The following is a 26,043-nucleotide window of genomic DNA, read 5'->3' as shown; positions in this document are numbered from 1 at the left end:
GTTCCAAGGCCTCACAGGGGTTAACAGAAAGCGAAGGGCTTTGCTCTAAATCTACCTGGCTCATGACGTCCCTCTGGGTCCTTGCCTTAAAGAGTGACTAGAAGAATCCAAAGCAAAGTCTAACGTCCAGATCAACCTCCAAGTGAAACTGCTGAGTTGAGTTCTTGGTCACAGCAGTGAAATGGAAAAAGGGGCTCTAGCATGGTGAAGTTAAGGAGTACACACTTAAAACTCAGAACTTCTAGATGCAGTAAGAGAGCCAGCGTTCCCCCATCTCCTGGCTAGTTGTGGATTCCCCGGGAAATGCTTCTTCAGAATTTTTGCTGTAACTCCGAGCTTCAGAAATACACAAGATGCACTTGGCTAACCCTGTCCTGTCTAACTGGGAAGACAGCAGCCCACACAAATGATCACAGAGCAGCAGGGCATCATGGAGGTGTCTGAAGCTGGTTGGTGTCTCACCCCGCCAGGGCCACTTTACTAACCTCCATCATGCTCACACTCCTTTTCTTTCCTTAGCTTGATACCATGGACCCTTTCCACCTATGGCCCTCTACAAAGGCTAGGGAAGAATAAAAAGTAAGAGTTAGCAATTGAGAATTTTCCAGAAAACCTCAAGAGTATGTAACGCAGTAAGACTTATGAGTGGTGGCCTGTGCTTAAGCAAATGGAACTGTGCCCATTGTTGGGTACATCAGGAGAATAAAATGTTTGTCTGGCAATCTAGACTCAGCCTTTTTCAAGACACATGTTCACAAACACATACTCACACACACTCACACACATGTGAACAAGTCAATGAGTGAAACAGGCATTCTGGACAGGTGAATAAAATCTACAGAGATGCTTTGCTAAGACAGTCTACTTTAAAAGTTATGTTTTAATACAGATACTGGAAGGTTCAAATAATCTATTGTTTACAATAAAATGAAATATTAGCTGTGTCCTCGCTTTATTAGTGTCTCCAATGCACTGAAATGATGTGACTTCCTGGCTCTCAGTGGTCACTAAGCGCTAACACACAGTAAGGTGTCCAGCATATGAAAAGCGTGAAAGGTTTTGCACCGTCAAAGTAACCACCCTATTCAACCATGTCTTTGATGTGTTAAATCTGTCCATTGTCATTTTCCTTGCTGCTTCCCTGCCAGCTCATCCTTCTTCCTCTACCATGTGCTCTTCACACCTAAAGCTCCTATTATACCATCACCTGGCTCCCTTCCAGTTCTCTGGCTCTCCCATAGGCAAACACAGTTTCTAAAATCACATTTTAAAAAAGATTACATCCTTTCGTTCTGTGGCTCACTGCATAAAAATGGGGTGCATGTATTTCTGTGAGACTGAGCATTTTGAAGCTTCTAAGTTCTTAGCTATTCTGTATGCGGATTTATTTGTGAAGAAAAATGCCTACAGAATAATAAAGAGTTCCTTAATGGAATTAGTTCATTGAGGAAACAATGGCAGGGTTGATAAATGCTGTTTTCTGCCAGATTACTTTATATTCTGTGACAAATACTGCAAACTAAATGAATACACACACATCACATTAAAAAGCCTGGAATTCAATTTTGTCTCACACACAGAGGAAACAAAGTGTCTTAAGGGTGATGGTGAAATTATATCAAATAAAACTGTGACAAAAATTGTTGCCACAGACCAATAGCTCCCATCTGTCTGGTGGAGAGATTCTAGGAAACCATGCAATGAACAATTAATGACTACTTTCCCAGGGAGAGGGCAATGGGACAAACAGAGGAATTTCTTCTTATCCATAAGGTTTCTTGGTTGGCTTTTATTTAAGTGAACCTCTCTCAAGCAACTATGTCTTTAATTGTCTATTTATGATGAGCTAAGTTGAGTACATTTATGGGCCTGCTGCCCTCATTGCAGAATTAATATTTTCTTTATCTTGCATTACCACAGACTTCTCAGATGACTTCCCAATAGCACGCATTTCACACACATAACACACTCACTCACAGATGCTAGACCTGGCAGAGCGAGTCAACTTCTCCAGAATACGTCCAGTTCCCGTAAGTTCAAAGCGCTGGTTGATTCTGTCCGCTGTGTCACTGACAATAACTTAGCTCCAATTTGTCCCAGAAATTCACCTAAAAACAAACAAACAGACAAACCTCTAGAGCTGAAGAAGGCATTTCTGAATCAGTCTGCAAGGGTTAAATGTCACACAAATAACCAGTACCTGAAAGGAGGAAGTACTGTGTGTCACTGTCTCCTTGCAGTGATGAGCACAGAAGATGCCCGGCAAGCAGCCTGATAACCATGCTGGCTAAAGCACCAACCGTGTGCCTATAGAGTCTCCCTGTGAAAGCTCTGCCAGACGGCACGAGCATTTGAGTGGGCTGTCTGCGTTCTCTGCACTACATATGAATCGCTATAGAGCCTGTCTTCCTATGTGTTTCTCTTATTGAACAGCAGTTCTCCCTGATTCTTTTCTACCCCCATCTATTCCTTCCCTCTCTTTGTGATTAAACACGTACAAAACATAGTACCCTTCTTTTTCCCAAGATACTTAGCTTGTTTTTCTGTTTTTGTTTTTGTTTTTTCCGGAGAAATGTCAGAGTTACTTGGATGTTAACATTTCAGATCTTCATCCCTCACAGGTGCAATAGTGTTGACCCTAAATATTGGTATATTGAAGCAGAAAAAAAAACCTATCATATACCACTTATAGACTTTTGGGCATGGACCTCCACATACTCTCCCCTAGGAGACCAGACCTAAAGTGAGATTTTTAATTAATTCCATCCCACCCAGGACAAAGACAATACCTATTTCCCTGCCCCAACAATGCCCATTTTGAAACGAACATTTGCATATGCCTATGCAAAGAAAATACGAGGTCTACATCTATTATCCCCAAAGACTAACCTCATTTAGAACAAAGCCTACGTATTCTCTTCCTCGAGGCAGTCATCCCTTCTTTCTTAAGCCAAGCGTCCTTCAGGAAGCTGAGGGGGACAGGGCTGGCCATGTGTCTCCTCCCTGTGATCCTTTATGTCTTCCTGGTGTCCTCCAGCAAAGGAAGCTGCTTTCCCTCTAGCAGCCCTGTGACCACAAGCCATCATTTCAGGAACAAAGACAACTGAAGGTTGAAAGCTCTTGACTCCCCTCCTCAGATCTTCCATCCTTTGAGAGGACTCTTTGCTGCAATGCATGGCCGCATCTCTTGCTTTATATCCGTTTAAGCATCAAGTTAAAATCCCGAGTACACGACACTGAACTCTACCAAAGCAGCTGGCTAGAGTGGCCCTTCTTTTGACTAAGAAAACAGCGAATAGCATTTTAATAGCAAATTTCTGTGGTGGCTTCATTTCATCCCACGCGTGATCTGGAAGGCGAGTGGTTTCCACAGCAAATGCTTTGTGTTACCTGGCAATTCCAGAAGCCAAAACTCAGAGCACTGTGAGTTTACAAAGAAGAAAGCTGAGTGCCAACTACAGAGGGACTGAAAGGCAAATGTGGCACAGTGCTGGTGGCTTCCTTAGAGTTAAAACTGTGTCTGGAATAAATACCTGTCTAGACAGAACTAGATGGACTACTAAGGATTTATGTATTTGTGGATTTTACTCTATTTTCTTTGCTTAGCAGGATAGAGTTTGCCTTCACAGTGGACTAAAGGTATAAACAGTGAAAGCAGGGCATTGTGTGCATCTATGTGAGTGTGTGCTGACACCATGCCAGGAACATAGTTAAGCCCTTTACCACAGCCCTCTGGAAAAGCCACAATGAGCATCTACTCTAAGTCAACAAAGATGATGGCATTAGGATAGGAGAGGTGAGGAGCAAGGTTAAGAGCAGGTGAAATGGGCAAAGAAAGGGAAAGTACACCTATGTTTAAGTGAAAATTAGAGGGGAAAGTAATGAATATTACGTCCCAGGCAAAGGCAGAGATTAGCTAGAAATCACAGGACATTTACCACCAAACACTCCCCAGAATGAGACAGATGTGTCTTACAGGTGGACACATGAGTTGCACGTAAACTAAAAAGTGACGTGAAATGGCCCAAAGCCATGGTCAATGGCAGTAAAGCCACAGTCCTAGTTGGAGAAGGCATTTTTTGAGAAATGGAAATAAATGTTCATGAAACCTGTGAGTACCGGGGTTTTTTCTATCCACAGATGAGCAAGAAATGAAGGTGGTACCTGCTCTGATCAGAGTACAAAACACCTGTGGGTTGCATGATTTTCTTCACTTGTGGTCTGTTCTCCTAAGTATCATAATAAAGAGTTGAGGAATAAAGATTATTTGTTGTTTTCCAAAGTGAGATTGTTAGGCTAATGTTTTTGTTGTTGTTCTTGTTTTTTTTGTTTTTTTTTTTTTTTTTTTTTTTTTGTAATCTTTGTCTCTGCAGGTCAGCCAGAATCCCAGACACACACAAGTGAGAACACTGAGTGAAAATATGAAATTACTGGAGAAAAAAAAATTGGCTAGCATGGCTATATCTTTTCTGTTTGGCTTACATAATTAGTATTCATTTAGGCAAAACTTCTTCTATGTTTGAAAATTTAACATAGTTTGATAATATGCTAACGACAGAAAAATATTGTCTGTATGGATCTGAGAAATCAATAAAACAAAATGAATTTTAAGCATCCGAAGGAAAATACGCTAAATTAAAAATAAACACATCTGAACATGAAAATGTAGTTTAAGGATGCTTACTCTATTTTTAGAACCTAGGAAAACTGAATGCTGTAGGATTTTTTTTTCCCCCTACCCAGTCAAAAGCTCCCAGAAGGTTGGTTCCTTTCCCTCGTTTTGTAAAGTCAAGCTTACATGGAGCCAATCTTTAAAATTTCCCAGTGTATTTAAAACATTGCATGCGCTTTGTTGAAAAAAGAAACAGGGTACTCCTCAGGAGTCAAGTACCAGGAGCAGGGTCCTAAAGAGCCTTGTTCTCTCTCTGGATTAGCCTCACTTGGGAGAGAGAGAGCTGGAGAGATGTTTGGACCACTGAGTCAGACCTCACACAAATACGAAGTGATTAACCAAGCCCAGGTCAGCTGCGGGCTGGGAGAGCAGCCTGCACACAGGCTGCCCGCAGCTCTCTAATTGGCTCCCGGGAGCGTGCAGGATGACGGATTTCAGTTGTGGAACTGCTGGCCGCTTCCCCCAGCGCTATTATCTCAGAGTGACACTTCCATTACTCTGAGCGGAGAAAGATGAACGTCACCTGTCAGGGGCTGGTTAATTGTGTCGCTAGATGTATGTTGCCAGGGCGCAGGTTGGACATTTATGAACATAACTGCTTCCTGTGATGTCCACCATCCTTCAGGGATCGATATGGCTCTTACAGCACGCGTGTAATTGAGTGAAGGCACTTTCCACGGAGGGGTGAAGATGAGCCCATTGTGGGAGCCTCGTTGTCCATACATTCACCATAAATGAGCTAGTATTTGCCATTTATTGTGTGCAGCATTGTGGAAACAGAAACTAATGTGCCACCTTCATTTGTTCTCTAGATAAATGGGGAAGACATCCAGAACCGAGAAGAGGCCGTGGCTCTGCTGTCTAGCGAGGAGTGTAAGAGAATTGTGCTGCTGGTCGCCAGGCCCGACATGCAGGTCTGAGCAAAGAGCAGGGTCTTGAGACTGGACTTTCTAGTCAATGAGTTCATGAATGAATGTGTATGCATTCCTGCTAGGCGACACAGAATCACTTTCCTGAGTGTCTGTGTGACCATGGATAGAAAACACTGCAAAGGCTGATCCTCAACTGCCTAACCTTACCCCCAAAAACCTTGCTAAAGTAACTCCACAGAAAGGCAGCTAAACATTCGATTTTAGGGGAAAAATTAAAACACACAAAATGGACCCCCCTCTCCTTCCTCTCTGACTCTGTCTCTCTCTCTGCTTGGTAGTTATTTAAAGGAATTAACAAATGAGAAATAGTTGGCTGCAGATTGTTTTAAATTCTGTGTAGCCCTTCCTTCAGGCTCCCACCTAAAATACATAATTGGCATATTAAGGCATCATGAAGGATTCTCTAATGAGAAAAATGTTAGCATATGTAGCTATCATCTTAAATCGTCTTAAAATAACTTTATCAAATGAACTATCTATGGTGTAGTTCCATGGAGGGCATGAGTTCTTTTCCATAACTAATATGACGAAAACATTTATCGCCCCCCCCACAAATGATGCTTCAAAAGGAATACATTTATATCTTGACAGAGGACGATGTCATCAGAGTAAAGAGGAGGTAATGCTAGGAGAAAGGTACTTAACTGCTATCTCTTCCCACATGCTTTTCTTGTCCCATTGAATGCAAAAAGGACAGCTCCCTGTCACTGTCCTATCCACCTGTCACTCCTGTGAGGGAAGTTGGTTATGTCACCATTTGTCTTGCAGGTTATTGATCTGATATTTTTCAGACTCAGTAACTACATTCTCTCTATAAATTACACTGAGTCAGTGTACTTCAGCGTCAGGCTGGGCCCTGACTTGAATATAGTGGTTATAAAAGATCACTCTCTCCGCATACATTTCCTTTATGCCCTGGACCATTCTAAATGGCTCTCGTAAAGTTGCTGTAGCCTGGAGCAGAGTAAAGATACACACCTGAGGTCTTAGTTGTGGGAAAATGAGCCCATACAACAGGCTGCAGGGCCTCGTTGCTAAGAAAGAATGTTTAAAATACATTTGAAATTGTACCAGTTATCTAGAAGGTTTTTAGGCCAATGATCTCACTGACCACATTTCCTTAAAAGTGTAAAATAAAATAAGAGGAGGATGTCAGTGAAGTTCACCTAAGTTGAAATTAATCGAGCAGCCACTCTTGCCGTAGAAAGGTACAGGTCCCATTTCCTGTCCTTCCGTGTTGCTCCAGGGAAACACATGGGTTTAGAGTTGAAGTCTTTCCAGTGAGGTCACGATGGCTTAAGACGGGCCCCTGCTACTGTTTGTCAGAGGCATCTGCCTGGCACAGGATGACTAGCTGGTTCACCCTCCTTAACTTTGCCCCCAAAGAGCCAGCTTTGGAGGGTAAATCATCAAATCAGACTCTTCAGATCTTTGGTAACAGCCTCCGATGCTACAGAACACCACGCCACCTGCTCAAACCAGAATTTGCCTTCACCCTGGTCCTGAAAAACAAAAGGCTCCACGGTTCTAGAAAAGGCACACTTGCTTTGAAAATTAGATTTCCAATAAAAATCATCTAAGAAAATTCACATTAACACCACACTTTAAAAATAGAATTCACACAGTACGTGCTATCATTGAAAAAAAAAAAAAAAAAAAACAACAAATCCTGTTTTTCCATCTGCTATCTTTGTCTATCAAATTCAGTATATCTTGTTGCATTGTGTGTATTTTATGGAGGGAGAATGAGGAAGCTTTTTGTGTGCTTTTCCTAACATGTTTAAAAATGTTTCAAATACTCTCCAGACTCTTGGAAATGATCTATGTGCTTGCTGGGGGCAGTATTGGGCATCTGTGCAATATTTTTAAATAACTCATTTCCTTCATTCCCTGTCACCTTTCTTTCATTTCCTGCCCGTTTTCTTCCTCAGACCATTAAAGATATTGCTTTTCTATCCTATTTCCCTCGGGAGATGGGGGCAGAGAGGGCTCTCAGAGAAACTTGGAGCCACCACGTTTGAGCCGGTGTACTCTGTCTGTTTTCTGCGGCGCCATGGATGACCTGCTTTGTACAGGCTCTGTGAAGGTGATCCCTCCTTTCCTGCAGCTCAGCTCAAGTAGTGCATGGACTGAAGGTGGATGGGAGCTGCAGAGGTACAGCAGGAGGAGAGGGAGCAATGAGAAGCCCTCTGCTCCTACAGTGCTCTGCGCCAAAAGACAGACACATAGGTGCCTACAGATGGTGACTTGGTCGGAGGAAGTCATTTCGACACTGTCCTCAGCTTTTCCCACCACCTCATTGAGCCCGCAGAAGACTGTTCCTATGTAATTATAAGAAAGTGTCTACTTTGACCTGATTAAAGAAAACAGTCCTTGGATTTATAAGAAGCAAGCATTCTTAGCTTGAGATAATTCTGTTTGGAGTTGAATTCTGCAGCTTCGTGGTTCAAAAAAAAAAAGGATTAAAGACTACAGAACTCTTAGTTAGCATAGTCATTTGCATACCTTACTTGGGCCACATTAAGAAAAATGAGGACAGATCAGCTTGTCCATACTTGTGGCATACAGTTAAATCTGAGGTAATGTAAGTTCTGTGTGGGCTTTAATAGACACCAGGGAACCCACATGCTCTAGTTTGCTTCCTGTTGCCGACATAAACTCCAGGACCAAAAGCAATTGGGAGAGGAAAGAGGTTTTGGTTTGCTTGATTATTTGTTTGTTTTAGCTTATAGTTATAGAGCTAAGAGAGAAACCAGGGCATGAGTTCAAGACAGATTCCTGGAGGCAGGGACCACAGGGGATGCTGCCTGAGGGCTTGCTCAGTACCTCCCTAACACAGCCTGGGCCCACCTACCCACAGATGGTCTAACCCACAGTGGGCTGGGCCCTCCTGCCTCAGTTGACAACTAAAACAATGATCGCACAGATATGTCCACAGGCCAATCTGATGGAGGCAATTTTTCCATGGAGATTCCCTCTTCCAGGTGTGTCAAAACAAATGTTTCCTACGACACCACAATATGCCTTCTATTAATGAATGTCATGCATGTGTGTGAATACTTAAGGTACCACTGACTATTCCATTTACAAGGTTCTTTTGTTGTTGTTGTTGCTTAAGTCTTGAGACATTCATTTGTCTTTAAAGGTTTCTTATTGAAAATACCTCCAACTGTTGTCCTTTTTGCTCATTAGAAACCTGTCTTCTTTGTAGCACAGAGTAGAGTTCTGATGACAGCACAGGCTGTTAATGAGCATAAACAGTTAATTTATGCACTCCGCCTCCAGAAATCCACTTCAAGGCCAGTTATGTGCACTGGCCATCAACAGCAATAGTGTTGTGACAGTAATCTCCAGCTCTCCATTTCACTCTCTATGAAGAAGCCAACAGGATTTATTGACAGAGCCTTACATTCCCATCCCCCACAAACAAAACTGCACCGTTCTAATACCTTTAAATATCACCTTGGCCATGATGCTCCCCCTTCCCCCCGCCATGAATAGACATGATGTTATCCTCAGAGGCACTGTCTGTGTGTAACCTGCTTAAGGCCTTGAGTCAATTCTCAGAACCTTGTGAATAAAGAGGCATGGCTATGATTGCTTCCTCCCTTCCTCCACCCTAAAAAATTCAGGTGCTAGTAAGATGGCTCAGTGGATAGAGGCACTCACTACCAAGCCTGATGACCAGAGTTCAATTCTGAGAAGCCACCTGATGCAAAGAGAGAATCCTCAAGATCTCCTCTGACCTTCCTATGGGTCCCATGGCATGTGGACACACACAGGAACACATACATGGAGAAAGAAAGAGTGGGGGAGGGAGAAGGAGATGGAAAGAAAGAGAAAGAACCAATAGATAGGTAGATAGGTAGGTAGATAGATAGATAGATAGATAGATAGATAGATAGATAGACTTTTGGTTTTTAGTCTTATGTTTTTGTTTTTAACTTTTCCTTTTCTTTTTTATAGATAAAATCAATGTTGTCTGTCAATTCTTTTAGGACAAGCTCGCCCCTTGCTAACTTGAGTCACTAAAATAGAAAAGCAGGGTGAGGGTAAAATCTGCTTTTTGGGGCCACTTTGGATACAGTCTCACCTGGGGACACTGTTAAGGGTAAAGGCCCGATTGTCTCATAGGCCCATCAGAACCATTACAGTTCTTTTAACCCAGGGCTGTGGGAGATAATGAGCCAGCTGTGGATTCTGCAGTCTGCTTTTCACAGGGTTTGAAAGATGGTAATGTTCTGTGCTATGGGATTTACTCAGTTACAAGAGAAAATCTGAAGCTGTTTCAGGAGAGGATGAAAGGCGTAAGAATCCTTTTCTTTCTTTCCTTTTGTCTCACCTTTTCTTCTCTCTGAGAGGTGACTACAGGGGGCTCCAGTTCTGAAGAGAAGCGCTGACAAAGAGAGCTGGTCGGCAGTCAGCATCGAGGCAAAACCCGTTTCAGCGTGAGTCTCACTAACATAATGATGTAATGTACTAATGTGCTCCTTTGCAGCTGGATGAAGGTTGGCTGGAAGATGAAAGGAATGAATTCTTAGAAGACGTAAACTCGGAGATGCTGGAGGAAGAACCTAATGACGGAGCGCAGTGCACAGCCAATGAGCTGCAGCAGGTAGGGCCGCTAGTCTGAACTGCATCATCGGAAAGGTCGCTAGTTCTCCTTAATGGAAAAGAAAACACAATCGAAGGGTTTGATGAGACAGCTCTGTAACCGTAATCTTTTCTGAGCAAATGATCTTCTCAAATGACGCAGAGGGAATATGTACCTTTTCTATTCAAAATATTTCCAGCTTGGAAAGCCTGAGGATTATTCTTAATATCATACAGTAGCATCAAGAGTGTTGAAATATGTAGTTTTCAACATAATTTGCAGAAACTTAATAGTAAACGTGTGTGTGGCTTATGGATATACTTGCTAGAATCACCGATTATCAATCAGGAGGTAACTTCAAAAACTATTTTGGACTTTAAAATATAAATGTTTCCATGTGATTGGTCAAGCTGTAAATAGAAGATGATAACATGGTGTAAAGATTTGTGTACTTGATGGGTTCATGACACCCGTGTACTCTGGAATAACCAAAAAGGTGATCTTTGGCCCAATGGCTGCTCTATGCATGCCCATGGCATAATTTGAGGTGATTGAAATAATGTTGAGACAGGGTTTCTCTGTGGGCTGCCCCGGACTTGCTCAGTAGAGCAGGCTGGCCTCAAATTCACAGAGATCTACCTGCCTCTGCCACCCTGAATGCTGGGATTACAGGCATGTGCCACCACACCTGGCTGACATCATGTTGTCTTAAAGGTCACATATTCATTCAATGAAAATTTGAACTTTTAATATGTTCCAAGTATCATACTTGAAGGTGGGAGTGTTTTGAAAACAGAGTTCCTGACCTTAAGAAATTCATAACCGGGGAAGACCACAATGTGGACTATGGCAAAGCGTATCTAGGAGTCTTTTTATTCTTGCTATTTTCACACTACATAAAAACAAAACTATATAGCCTAGATTTTTACGTCTAGTTCATGACCTTCATCTGCCTGGCATAATCTTGTTGCCATTTCTCTGGCAGTTTACTGATTTGTTTAATTAGCATCCCGTTCTCAACATTAATTGTTTACCCGTCATAAAGATGTTTGTTTAAAAAAAAAATCCTGACAGGTTTAACCACACGAAGCTAGACATCCTATCACCTCACCAAGCTGAATAATGAAATATGTTTACATGCTACCTTCTCAAACAAAAGGTACTAACTAAACCGTAGGACTGTAAGCTACACCATCAACCCAACCAGGTGGGATGCGAATCCTGACTGTTACTGGCCCCTCCACTAGGGTAGTCTGTGCTCAGAAATGCTGCTGGCGGTTGGCGGTTTTTTTGCAGTATAGATAGGGTTGGAGTTTTTATGTATGACTTCAACAGTGGCCACAAATAAAGATATCTTTTCTTGGCAGCCGCTGCTTACAAGTGAGAAAGTCCTTGCTCCAGGCTTCTTCTTTCTTAGATACAAAATGTGACTCGATACAGCATTGACAGGGGATGTTGGAATAAAGAAGTCAGGGAGGGATCCTGTCTAGGTAAAGTGATACAGTGCAGAGTGCTGCCTACTCATCATGTGTAATACAAATGCGAGGGCTGGTGAAGGAACACCTAAGGTCCCCGAGGTTAGACGCTCATTGTGTGGAAATTTCTCCTCACCATAAGACTGAGAACTGACGAGAAGTACAGAAATCTTTAAAACGTCTTTTGCCCTTATAAACAATAATACTGCATTAGAAATGCCCTGTCAAAAACACTGACTGTCATAACTCCAGAGGGTGGTGAAAAATGACAGCAAGGCCTTGTGTTAACAGCAAGGAACTCCAGGCTTGGAATGGAGATTTTCACTTCCACAGTTTCTCACATACCAGTGACAATGAATTCAAAGTCAACTTAACAACTTAAATTTGTAGGCACATGAATGAGTACTTCATGCCCACGTTAACTTTCTACACTGCCTTGGGTTGGGCTGCTGCTCTGGAATCAATGTGCAGTTGCATATAAAGAACAATACCAGCCTTCCTGCAATGTCTCGTCCTTACAAGATGAGGAAGTTTTCATTGTAAAAACGATTACATGTAAATTCAAACTCCCAAAAGGAATAGGACCATCAAGGATGTGATGGTCAAGGCACACCATGCAGCTCCTGTCAAAGTCAGCACGGGGCTCTGAACGGCTTTCCTTTGTTAGTTACTGTTATCGGTAAGACATTAGAAGCTAGTCATTGTGTTCATTACGAATAAGGGGATGTATTGTAGGGAAAGCTTGAGAATCCTAGAATTAAATGATACATGGCTGTATTTTCTTTATTATTTATATGATATTACATTTGGAGAACAAAACAGCAATTATCTAGAGAGAGCTTTTAAACTTACTTTAGAATCCTTTTATTACTCCATCCAATCTTTTCTTTTCTTTTCTTTACCACAAGTTTGGTTGTATATAATTATGCAGTTAAATTTGCTAGAGTAAAGAATTAGATCTGGTAGTCAGTAAACTTACATGTAAGAAAACCAATGTAGAGCTTACAATGTGGAACATTGATGATTTGTGATAAGGAAAGAAAACAATTTTACTGTATTCATCTCATTGGGCCATTGATAAATTGTTCTATATTAAAATTAAAAAACAACAGAGAGTAAAATTATATGTATGCATATACATACCATATTGTCATATTAGATATGTACCTATAGCTCAAAACATATTCTTGATATTATATGCATGCCTGCTAGTCAGTGTTGCTCATATTTCCCTGGGAACTATCATTTTTATTTTTTATTGAGGAAGGGAATCATTGTTCATCAGTGTAGAAACCAATGCTATGGCTTAGGACTTTTACAGAATATAAAAACAAAACAAAACAGTATATTGTATAGGCAATCAGCAAGGAAGCCAGGGGCTAAAGCAGAGCTCAAACTTGTTTCTGTGATGGGTTAATTTTAGGGGACCTCAGGAGTAGAGAAGGAGGGAGTTCATACCTGACCTAGTTAGAGTTACTATTGCTGTGATGAAAAAAACCATGACTAAAGCAACGTGGGGAGAAAGGGCTTATTAGATTTACACTTCCATATTACTCTTCATCACCAAAGGAAGTCAAGACAGGAACTTAAACAGGGCAGGAACTTAGAGGCAGGAGCTGGAGCAGAGGTCATGGAGGTGTCCTGCTTACTTGCTCTCATGGCTTGCTCAGCCTGCTTTCTTACAGAACCCAGGACCACCAGCCCAGGGATGGCACCACCCACAATGGGCTGGATCTTCCCACATCAATCATTAGTTAAAAAAGTGCACTACAGCCAGATCTTGTTGTGGCATTTTCTCAATGAGGTTCCCTTCTTTCAAATGACTCTAGGTTGTATCAAGTTGACATAAAACCAGCCAGTACACTGACTGACTGGATAGCCTGCCTCAGCAGAGGCTGCACAACTCTGTGGGCAGTTGCTTCCAATACAAGAGATCTTGATCATGTGACACGCTTGTACTGATCTTTCTGCTCATACCTATTCTCAAAAAGCTGGTCTCAATCCATAATATTCAGTCACTAAAGAAAGACATTAATTCTTTTTCTTGGAGATAACCTTGGAAATTTATTAGTTAAGAAAATTACATCTAGATACATCCAGGTCAGGAGTGTAATTTTCAGTCCTGTAATTCCATCTGTTGAGACGTGTTAATATCCACATCAATGTCGATGTTCACTATATCACAGACTACAGTCTGACTGTGAAGACAATTAGAAACACAATTACTACCTATGGACAAACAGAAGGGAGATGCCATCATAGACCTGCAGACATTTTCATTTGGGGTATATTATACTGATTTCTTTCTGGTGCCCATTTTCAGCCTTCCCTGGGGCTCTCTTAGTCAATGAGAATTAAGACACAGTGTAGAAGTTCTTTTTTTTTTTTTTCTAGAAACAACTTAGCCTAGTAATCTTTCACAATAATATTTAGGATGACAGGTCCCTTTCCGGTTTCTAAAACCAGGTGGTGTTTCTTGATGCTATTTTAGTTGAGGTTAGTTTTTCCCATGGTGTTTCTAGAGGGGTGGAGTGGCGGGTGTGACTGTACAATCTCCTTCTGCCTTTGTTCTCAGGTCAAGAGGAAACAGACTATTAGGAACTAGGTGGGCAAGGGACAGTTTACAGACAAGCTGAGATGGATTGTTTTGGGTATTCTGAATGATGGTCCTCACCACACCACGTGACTGAAACAAAAATAGCATCAGAGACAGAAAAAAAGATGTCTTCATAGAAACACTTTTCTACATAGGCTGCTGTGGCTGCTGATCTGTGACCTGGCAGTTATTAGAAGGTAACTTCTTCCTAGCACACTGGCTTCATTTGTTCTTCAGTAAGCTTAGCACAAATGATTCTTGTGATTCTAACAGCTGTCACAGTCCTTTCGCTTTTCCCATTGCTGTCTGTAGCATCAGTGACCAACCATCTTATGGTTAGGTTGATTTTCTGCCAGTTGCCAGCATGACTAGACCATACTGGAGGGGAAGTGACTGATGATGGAGTTACCACCATATTCATTTTAGTCACATTTGGGCAACAAATGTGACTAAAGAGGTTTAGAAGAACTTCTCTCACTCAACCCAAAGATGGCCGGTGTCCCTTGCTAAGTCCTCTTCACTTTCATTCTGTTGATAACATGCATTATGTCAAAGCACTGGGCACGCATCACTGTGTAATGCACTGAAGGCCTATGGAGTCTTGATATGCATGGGTATAAAGTTTTAAAAGAAAAAATATGAAATACACAAGCAAAACACTCGTGTTATATTCTAGTTTAAGCAAAGAAAGATAACTTTCTGTAGCCATGTTAAATTCTATCAAGGAAAACCCAACTTATTTATAAACTTAGTTGTTCCTTAAAAAAATGTCTTTAAAAGGACCCCTACACCTAAGGTTCAGGGAGCCTTTCACAAAGAGGGAGAGCAAAGAGTGTAAGGACCCGGGGGTTAGAACATCTTCTGTGAGATAGCATCTCTTATATATGACAAGGAAGCTGTGCCCATGAAAGGTCATTAATATTGTCATCTAAATCAGATATGCATAATGACACCAGATAGCATGCAATGCATACTGGGCGACATTCACAAAGCCGTATCCCTAGATAAAGACCTACAGGCAATCAGAGGTTGCTGAGTGAGGGAGAATCCTTCTTTCCAGTCACAAGTCCCCTGATAGGCTATCCACTCTTAACGCTGTCAATATTTTACACACACACACACACACACACACACACACACACACACACACAAACTCCTAACAATAAAAATTGAAAAAGAAGGAGTCATGAAGTTGAGGCGTGGAGGCACAGGAGGCGAGAGGTGTAGATGATGTAAGTACACAGTCATATATGAAATTCTAAAAAATAAAATAAAATTTAAATTAAAAACAAAAAGAGGATGCCTTAGACTCTTTTCCATGTATTTGAGTTCGGATACTTTGGAGGAGAAGCAAAAGTGTAGAAGACCAAAGACAATTGTAACTGGTAGAATTTCGATACGAATTAGCAGTTTACCAAAAAAGTAGTTACTTTGACTGCATATAACATTTTCATATAAAAGCCCTGATTGGTAGCATAATATTAATTAGGACTACTCAACTTTTATAGACTTTACTAAGAATAAGTAGATAATTTAAGAATGTTTTGTTGTTTTAGACACAGAGAATCTAGATTCTGGTTTGATATCAGCATGTCAATGTTTGATTTTTAGACCAATAGAAGCAGTCTGTTCTTAGCTATAGCTCATTGGAAACACACAATGTTTTTATTATTTATTTATTATATAATATTTATCCTCTACAGATGCTCTGTGACTGCTCAGAACCTCTCTGGTTTATTTAGCTTTCCTAATTCTTCCTTCCTTCCTTCCCTCCTTCCTTCCTTCTTTCCTTCATTCCTTCATTCCTTCCTTTTCAATCTGGGTCAATTTAGTAATATTTACACAAAATTATTTCTTATCCATAAACACTGTCTTGTGTTTTTCTTGTTAAAAGACATCTTAATTTCTTTTTGTGTTCTTTGTATATAGAATTGCACATGTTAATTATACTTTTAAATCTTAATAACTTTAGCAAAACCCAAGGAGAAAGCAAGCTTTAAATGCCATATACCAAAATTGGGATTAAAATACATTTATAGCCCTACAGAAAAGTCCTTTATTTTTATAAAATTTAAGAAACCTAAGTATATTAACTAATAGTTAATGATACTTGAAAATTTTAAACTTATTTAGACACAGCTCTCATGTTTTGTAGGGTTATAACAAATATAACCCTACCTGGACAGAAAACCCAAGTACACTGTATACTAATGATCTGAACTAACAGGCACGTTTTCAATGTAACAGTTTTAATTTATGAGTATGCTCAGATACCTGTGAGAAAATTTGAAGAGACTTTCTTCAGTCTGTCCTATAAACACATACCACATAATATATACACAAAGGAGTATACAGAAACACGCATATGCAAAGGTTGTATATCCTTCAGCTAGTCATGAGACTGTAATACAAGTTGCCAGGTTAGAAGAAGAAAGTTAAAGCCAGATGATATTATAAACAAATGGAAAGGTGAAGGCCTTCTAATGTTAAGGCTTTTATTTGCAAATCTTTTGCAGTCTTTAGATGGATTTACAAATGAAGCTACATCCACAGCACCTGGTAGAGGTTTTTGTTGTTGCTGCTGTTTATTGTTTGTTTGTTTGCTTTTCCTGGTCTTTGTTCCCAATGAGTCTATGGATTCCCTCTTAGCAATTTCCCTGTTAGCTAGACCTGACTGAAACAGCAATCCTACAAGTAACTTGGAACAATCAAGAGATTTAAAGTGGGCAGAGGAAGAATTTAGAGAGCTAAAGCCCTTTACACACCAGCAAAGGGCCTGCGGCTTTAGATCTGGAAGATCTTAAGACCACAAGGAAACTTTACAGAAGCCATGCCAGTCATACAAAGTAGAGGGGCACACAGAACCGAAGTGAATTTACCAGAGAAAGGGCACAAGGCACTGGCATAAGCTCAGTGATGGCAAAAGACACAGGGAAGTCTCCCTGTTACAAAGGAGACAGGGAAGCAGTCATTTGCTGCCAACATTAGTCTGAGAAATTCTAGGGGCAGTTCACCTTGGTAGGATGGAACTAAATCCTGCTTGCTGTGTCTCCGGGACCCCTGAAGAAAAAGTCACTGCTCAGGAAATGTCCCAACCCCGATACGAAGCTTATAGGGGCATTATCTCCCGACATCACCAATCTGCCAGATGCCCCTGTTAGTGTCTCAGAACCCCCCCCAAACTTCAAGAAGTATAGGTGGCTTAGGATAAGGACTGCCAGTCTTGACTGCAAATGAGTGGAGTTCCTTCTGAAACAGGAGTGGAGTGTGGTCTTCCGAGCTGTTTCCACAGGGCATTATGGGAAACTTTCCTAGCACCTCTCTGAGGGGCCTTGTCACCCAGGGTATCCTGAAAGGAGTGTTCGATTCTTCAGAACCACATATATAGAAAGCTTTCAGAAGAGTCTTGCTATAGCCACCAAATCCCTCACCCTCTATCAAACCAATTGTCACCAACATGGATTCACAAAATGCAAAAAGAGAAACTGATAGGTAGGGGGGAGCATCAAGCAATTAAGCAAGAATATACTTCCAATACTGTTTGAATCAGACCAAACAGCTGTTCAGTGACCCTAAGTAGAACCTTATGATTCTGCTGCTACACACAGACTCCAAAGGCTGCAATAGCCCATGATCCCTGAAGGGCTTGCTGCATCCCGAGAAGTCTGTCCTTGAACCAAAGATTTAGGTTATACCCATAAACCAGGAAGAGCGGCCAAGGCAGCGGCCTGTCATAGGCATACTCCTGCAGAGCCACTTGGTGTCTATTCACTCGGAGATGTTTGCTTCTGCAAAATTGAAGTGGACATGGAAGGTGGACAGCCCTCCCGTGGAGACACAGGTTCAGGCATCTGGACATGGCAGACTGACATGGGTTCAGATGGCCAGCCAGCGAGAGCTGCACCCTCCTGAAGGGCCACCGAGCATGCTTCTTCACAGGTCACAGGTTTTCTTTTTTGTGGGGGAAGTCACATTCTTCCCAGGAGTCTGCGCCTGTGATGTTATCCACAGGCCAGCCTGACTGCTTCTGCTTATGTCCATTCTTAAGCTGGCTCCACAGCATAGGTACCATTGCTGAAAAACTTTGTTATCTAAGGGACTTATGCCCAGGTGTGTCCAGCCCTTAACCAATCCTACCTGCCCCAAACTAAATCTCATCTTTGCAGTAAATTAATAGCTAAGAGTTCTTCGTATGTGCTTGAGCTCTGGGACAGTGTATTAACTTCTGAAGCACGTGATTGGGAGGCCCACTGTGGCCCTGTATCCAGGAGCACAATGTGCTGACCCTAAGTAATGTGGACACTAGGAGGAGAGCTTTGCTTTCCAGCCCACTCTGCCACGAACAGCCTAGATCTGTCTGGGGTGGAGCTTCCTCCTCTACAGACAGAGATGGAGGTTCGGAGTTCCAGCACAGCGTGAAAGAGTGAAGAAAGGAGATGTCACTGCTGGACCAAAGCCAGGACAGCTGCTAAAAGGCTTCAGCCCTAGGTCCAGTTGTATTTTCATTTTATACCCTGAAACCGCAAGGTGGGGTGGGCAACCAAACAAGGTTTTACGGAAGCCTATAATGGAGTCAGCAGGTTGTTAATGGCAACTGCCCATTGTTTAAGCCATTTACCCAGGTCATTCTGTTTCAGGTACCAGGTCTTGCTTGGCAAATGGACAGTAGAAGCAGTTTCTCAGGTAGATTACTAAATAAGTCAGTAAATCATTATTGAATAAATGGTCTTTTCTACCTTATTCTGCTTCGCTTAAAGAAAGTGAAGAAGCAGCGATACGTGGTTGTGGTTCCCAAGCATTAGACCTTCAAATTCCTGAAAGGAGGTAGATATTCTGTCTCTGTTACTCATGTGTGTTTTTACTTGAGAAGTTCAGAGTTACATCATGTATATTCTTCACCTCGGTTTCCAAAAGAGAATAGCCTGAAGTTAAAAACCCTTCATTTCCAGGTTCTCTGTCTGCTTGTTTCCTCTATGTCACTGCACAGAAGGCTGTCACAAGCTAATTGTCTCTATTTCTAAAATTAGTATGCAAACTGCATCTAGCCCTGCTTCTAGGAACTGCACCTTAGCCACGAAACACTTATCAAGCGAGTTTCCAGCAGCCATTTCTTTTCAGAATAATTCCTTGTGTTCTATTTTCTCAGCCAAAAAAGCAGGAGGAGGAAGAAGGCACAACGGACACGGCCACATCCTCTTCCAACAACCAGGAGAAGGACAGTGGCGTGGGGCGCACAGATGAGAGCTTGCGCAACGATGAGAGCTCAGAGCAGGAGAATGCAGCCGAGGAAGCCCACAGCACATCTTTGAAGAGCAAGAGAGAGCTGGGCCAGAGCCAAGACACCCTCAGAAGCCTTGAGCTTCAGTGCAGCGGGAGCTTTGCCGGGGGTGAGTGCTTGGACTCCGACTGTGCCAGCAACCGCGAGGTGTGTGAAGGATTCCAGCAGCTCCTGGAGCTTAAGATTCGAAACCACGGGGACTATGACCTGTACTACTCACGCAGCACAATTGAATGCTGTCAAGGGGAGCAGAGCGGGGTAGAGCACGAGCTGCAGCTGCTCAACGAAGAGCTAAGGAACATCGAGCTAGAGTGCCAGAATATCATGCAGGCGCACAGGCTCCAGAAGGTGACGGACCAGTACGGGGACATCTGGGCGCTGCACGACGGAGGATTCCGAAATTACAACACCAGCCTAGACACGCAGAGGGGGAAGCTGGACGACATCATGGAACATCCCGAAAAGTCGGACAAGGACAGCTCGAGCGCCTACAACACAGCCGAGAGCTGCAGAAGCACCCCCCTGACTATAGACAGGTCCCCAGATAGTTCTCTCCCGAGAGTGATCAACCTCACCAACAAGAAAAACCTGAGGGGCACAACGACAGCCCGTCAGTCCCCTTCCAGACAGAGCACCAAGGAATACACATCTACCAAAGCCAAAAGCGCCGAGGAAGGCTGCAGCACCGAAAGCCTGGAGAAGAGTCTGGAGAACACCCAGCTTCCGGATCAAGAGGGCATGGCCAGGGAGCACACCCCATACCTGTCTCCTTACCACAGCTCCTCCTACAGGTATGCCAACATCCCAGCACATGCCCGGCACTATCAGAGCTACATGCAGTTAATCCAACAGAAATCCGCTGTGGAGTACGCCCAGAGTCAGCTCAGCCTGGTGAGCATGTGCAAGGAATCGCCCAGGGGCTCAGAGCCCAAGATGGAGTGGAAGGTCAAAATTAGGAGCGATGGGACCCGGTACATAACAAAGAGGCCAGTGCGAGACCGGATTCTGAAGGAACGTGCCTTAAAGATCAAGGAGGAGCGGAGCGGCATGACCACAGACGACGACACCATGAGTGAGATGAAAATGGGGCGGTACTGGAGCAAGGAGGAGAGAAAGCAGCACCTGGTCCGGGCCAAGGAGCAAAGGCGGCGCCGGGAGTTCATGATGCGGAGCCGGCTGGAGTGTCTCAAGGAGAGCCCGCAGAGCAGCGGCGAAGGCAAGAAGGAGCTGAGCATCATTGAACTGAGCCACAAGAAGATGATGAAAAAGAGAAACAAGAAAATTTTGGATAACTGGATGACAATCCAAGAACTGATGACCCACGGGGCGAAGTCTCCAGATGGCACTAGAGTCCAAAACGCCTTCCTGTCGGTGACCACCGTATGACCAGGCGAATGGGACAGCTGCCTTACAGAGCACGCTACCAGTTTCGGTAGAGAATGATTGCCTCGTTCAATGTGGCGTTTTTATATATATTTTGTGACTTTTGCAGTTGAAATTTTTTGTAAGAAAAAAAAAAAATACCCGGTACTTTTTAATTTGCTTTTCATACGCTGGTACCTTCTTTGGCTATTATCTTTCTGTAACTTGTGATATATTCATAGCGCTCATTTATAGAAAAAAAATAAAAATAAAACAATGAAAAAAGGAAAAAAAATGACAAAAATACTAAGGACCTAATTGATTTCGTATTTTAATGTATCTATTGTAAGTTAAAAAATCTCGATTTATTTCTCTAATTTTCTTATTTTCTATTTTAATAACTCAATGCCAAAACACTCCTATGCTCGCTTACTGGCATAGCGATTACTAAATCGAATCTGCATATAAACCACGTGCCGCATCTTGTCTCATACATGAAGTAGCACCCCTTTTACAGCCTGTTGTACATTTAACACACACATGGCAGTTGTCTTTGTCTCAGTAAAGTGTGGGTGGACAATCTTCCTGTGATACGTAGTGACACTGGTCATGTAGCTAGGTAATTGTGGTAATTTGTGACAATAAAAAAATAAAAAATAAATTATTGATTATCCATAAGCGAAGTTATCGAGGACTGTTCTTTTCTTTGTCCACTGTGGTTAACATGTTTAGTTGTACGTATACTATTAGAAGACTCTTAGTTGTGAATTATAAACTGTGCGCTTTTTCTACCTTTTTTTTTTTCTTCAATAAAGTTGTTTCTGAAACACTACTCATAGGTCATTGTGTCACATCTTCCTGCCCAGAGCAAATTAGAAAATAGGTGAAGTATTTCAATAATGCTAAATTGCCCTTCATGACCCTCTAGTCTGACTTTTGCATGTGAGAGAGCCAAAAACATATTTCTGGAAGAATGAAGAAAAAAAAAAACTATTAATGAAAGGTCTCCTACAGACACAACTGTTTCACCTGTAAAACTCACATTCTCTGAGAGGCTTCAACAATGGCAAGTTACCTCTCATAGCTCTAAAAGCTGTTAAGTCATTCAACTTGGGTAGGACACAATCCAGACTGTAACACCGCATGTTCATTTAACTGGTCACCTAAAAATAAATTGTGGGAAGCCATTTTTGCAGTAGTTTTCAGCATATTCAATTACATGCCTTATATGTCTTTAGTAAAGAGTATGTTGTTAACCGGCTGGGAAGATTCTGTTTTTTAACCTAGCTTTTCATTGCTTAAACATTTAACCATGTCACATGCCAGTCATAAATGCCTATGGAATGAAAGAAAATGGTAGCCATGGGTGTAAATTTTCATTTAACCTGACAGGCATGGCACCTAGAGATGTCTCAAGCTGATGTCCTGCGAGAAACCTTACAATGCCTGCACATTAGCGCTTCAACCAGTCTTGGGCCTCAGCCCTAGGCTCAGGTCTTCTCATAGTTTGCCCAACTCACCCGCTGCTCTGTCTACTTAGGTCTGAATCACTCCTGCCCCCTTCTCATTGACGTTAGGGCCTCTTACTTTGCTGAGATTTTTGAAACAAATCTTATACCTTATTAGAATGAAACAACAGACAGATTTTGGGGGAACTGTGTCAATGACAACACATTTTCTTATCTCTTCAGAGTATACTGGTATGCACATTGTTCTCCCTTGGCAATTTATTCATAATTAAATCATATACATAGATTGTCATTGTCTCCCTTTCTAGACTTTAGGTTCATGAAAGGACAGTCTTGAATCCCCTTGCTTAGTAATTCTCTGATTAAATTCCATTTGAATAGTACCCTAAATATTTACTCTAAATTATTTTATGAATTTGCATTCCCCTGCTTGCTTCTGTTGCTGCGATTAAACACTCTGACCAAAAGAAACTGGAGCAGAAAGGGTTTAATTTCATCTTTCCCTGCCTATCATTGAAGTGAGTCCACGTGGTAACTTGCTTGCTGCCTTTATCTCTGTAATACTCTCGTGCTCAGCTAGCTTCCTTGCACAACCCTGGACGAGGTGCCCAGTGCCCACTGCAGTGGGCATGGCCTCCTACATCAATTATCGGTCAAGTCAATCCCTTAAAGACATGGCCACAGACCAATCAGATAAAAGTAATTATTCAACTGTGATTGTGTCAGGTTGACCTGTGATGCTACCCGAACAGCCCTCCATAGTGGTCCTTTTGCTGCTGTTCTCCTGCCTTTCCATGACTGCATCTTTTTGAAAGGCTATCCCATACAGGGAAATAAGCTCATTTTATTTGTCTATGGTAGAAAGCTGACTCAAATTTTATAATAGTGATAATAATATCAAAGTAAAGCAATTGAAGGTTTCCTTGCTTCTTAATTCTAGCCATTGTAAGTGAAATTGCTTAACTACTCCAACATACACTGAAATGATTCTTCCTCCTTTCTTTCCTTTCCTTCCTTCCTTCTTTCCTTTCTTTCTTTCTTTCTTTCCTTCCTTCCTTCCTTCCTTCCTTCCTTCCTTCCTTCCTTCCTTCCTTTTATCGACACCTGCTGTGTGTTGAATATCACCTTTCTGTGGCCACATCTTGACTTGAGCCACGTACTGCTGGCATGCCTGAATCTTCCATCGGATTCAGTTCAGCCTGGTTGCTTGTTTTCTGTTGGGGGTGGGGGTGTTGCCTTTCATTAGCATTGGTTCTCGGCCTCATAGTCTTTGTAATAGCAGTGCTATTTACTTGTTCCCTGCTGCTTCACCTGTACATTTATAAAGCTCTATGGTTTCATTGTCAAAATGCATAGATTATTTCCAGGGGACTTAAGACAGCCAGAGATGAGGATGTCACTGTCCCATGACAGGTTACTTAGGCCACTCTCCATCCTATTCTGCCATGGCAGCAACATCTGCTCTCCTAAACACCATTTCCTCAGTGCACTTGGATAAGTTTAAAATCTGAGTTCTGGAGACTAGTATTTAAAGATTTCGTGTGTCTTTCTTGTGTCTTCTCTCAGGACACTCCATGAAGTTTCCAATTCAGACCTTGAGAAACCGATGCCTTTGGTAAATGGTTTTTCTGATGATCCCTTAAACTAACAGTCTTTAAATTTTAATGAATATGCAATTAAATGTTTCCTTTATTGTTTTCTATTAATTAATTCACACAGTATTTATGTGAATAATTATCAATGCAATTAACTATATATATATATACTAATAACTGAATAACTTCTATTATTTCTCAATAAAACTAAACATTGCATCAGACTCATTGACTAATTTACTTCTTCCAGGAAAAAATAAAGCAGAGTTCCTAGAAATTCTTGACCTTGCCACTTACAGTTCTGTAGAAGTTCCCAGAGCTTACCAAGCAAAGCCACAGATATGCAGCTGAACGTGAGTGGAACGACTGATTAGGAGAACACTGGAAATGTGCAGAAGAGAAACTAGAATCTCATAAGATGCAGAGACCAGAGGCATCAATGTACAAAGAGAAAATGAAATACTCTGTCACTTGTCACCCAGCTCCACAGACTGAGGGAAGGTGTCTCCCTTCTTCAGGGGTAAGAGTCGAATGGGGCAAATTCGAGAAATGCTGTCAATGTGGATGCTAGCAACCCTAGCTACTGATTAGTTACATAATTCTCTGGGGCCTGCATCCTGATGATACAAGCTGGAATTTTCAAAAAGAAGTCCTCCCTTTCCAAACAGCCTTTTATCACCTCCTACAAAGTTCCCAGCATACCAAAGCCAGGAGCTGTCCCAATACAGGACACCTTGTCTCAAGTCAGACTCCTCCAAGGATGGGAAACCTGCATATTCCCATCCTGTGGACCCAATTTACATTCCAATGTGCTAGTAAAATTGGGGGTGCCTCACCAACCAAGCTTGGCACTGAAGCAGAACTTTGACTCAAATTGTCAAGATGCCTCATGCTACAGGGATTAGGTATTGCATCATGGAGGGTAGTGAGAAGGAGGCGCTCTCCTCAAAACACGGAATGTGGAGCTCATCTGCTGGCCAGTCACACAGAGATGCGTGGCAGTGAGGGAAGCATGTGTAGTCCATCCTGAGATACTACCAATCCATTTCACCGTTGCCACACACAGGTGCATGCTGGGAAGACTCTGAGAAACTCCAGCTGTTTGCCATCTTGCAGGCACACAGCCCAAGACTGTCTGATGAGAAACTTTGCTAGTGCTGGCCCTGTATCATGACCTTCTCATGCTGGTGGACACTAGGCCTGAAAGAATCAGAGAAAAAGCTAACCATCATCCTGCCCAGATAAGAGAGGCTCAAGAGGAATTTTTACCATCTCTGACCAGTACCCTTTCAATTTACTGGTAAGAAGACACAGTGTTTGAGGCCCATGACTAGTGCTGCTGGTAATGCCAGAGATCCCAATGAATAAAAAGTCAGCAGTGTCTAAGATACTTTATCACCTGACTAGGGACCGTACTACCATTGTAGATCTAGACACACAGTATAGATTTCACACACAGTGCTGTCCACATCACTCCTGTCTGAACTACTACCATGTTCCCACTCTGTGATGGTCCGCAAAATACACTGCGATATACACTGTACACAAGTTATCAATGATAGGTAAAGAAACAACAGGAGACTGTACTTCGTGCCCAACTGGAAATAACATCAACATTGCCTAATGCACCAATGCCATCAGACATATGGGACTATTTACTCAGATCACTTCTTCAGAAGACCATTAAATGGTAGCAATAGCTCATCTACTTCATGTACAAGTTTGAGCCTAGGAACACAGAAAATATATTTTAATTGGGTCATAGAATATCTCCAAAAGATCAAAACTTTCTAGTAACAGACAGAAAAGAACTTTAGATGGATGAGAAACCTGAAAGAAAATTCAAAGAATGGCTTTTTAAAAGCCATTGAGTAAGATCTAAGTGCCTAAAGATAAACCGTTCACTGAAATTGAGAATAAAATGCAGAAAATAAATGTGAAACCCAACAGAGAAATGCATGTTTTGAAACAGACCCATATAGAAATTGAAAGTTCAATAAATCAAATGAAAAACTCAGTTGAAAGCCTAAGGATATATTAGATCAAACAGAATAAAGAATATCTGAGAGA

General features: G+C 42.0%; 1 protein-coding gene across 1 annotated transcript in view; it reads left to right on the top strand.

The window, feature by feature from the left end:
- The window catches only part of Pdzrn4 (PDZ domain containing ring finger 4), a 352,809-nt gene extending 331,104 nt beyond the window's left edge, over positions 1-21,705 (top strand). Inside the window, 3 exon segments of the mRNA XM_055627261.1 lie at positions 5,485-5,586; positions 10,103-10,219; positions 19,416-21,705. Of these exon segments, the coding sequence (XP_055483236.1) occupies positions 5,485-5,586; positions 10,103-10,219; positions 19,416-20,933 (1,737 nt within the window). The 3' untranslated portion in view covers positions 20,934-21,705.
- The last annotated feature ends 4,338 nt before the right edge of the window (positions 21,706-26,043 follow it).

Source organism: Psammomys obesus, unplaced genomic scaffold (genome assembly GCF_907164565.1).
Source record: "Psammomys obesus unplaced genomic scaffold, mPsaObe1.curated_primary_1811, whole genome shotgun sequence".
NCBI lineage: Eukaryota > Metazoa > Chordata > Mammalia > Rodentia > Muridae > Psammomys > Psammomys obesus.
The sequence above is the reverse complement of the archived record's forward strand: the minus strand, read 5'-3'. Positions and strand labels throughout refer to the sequence as shown.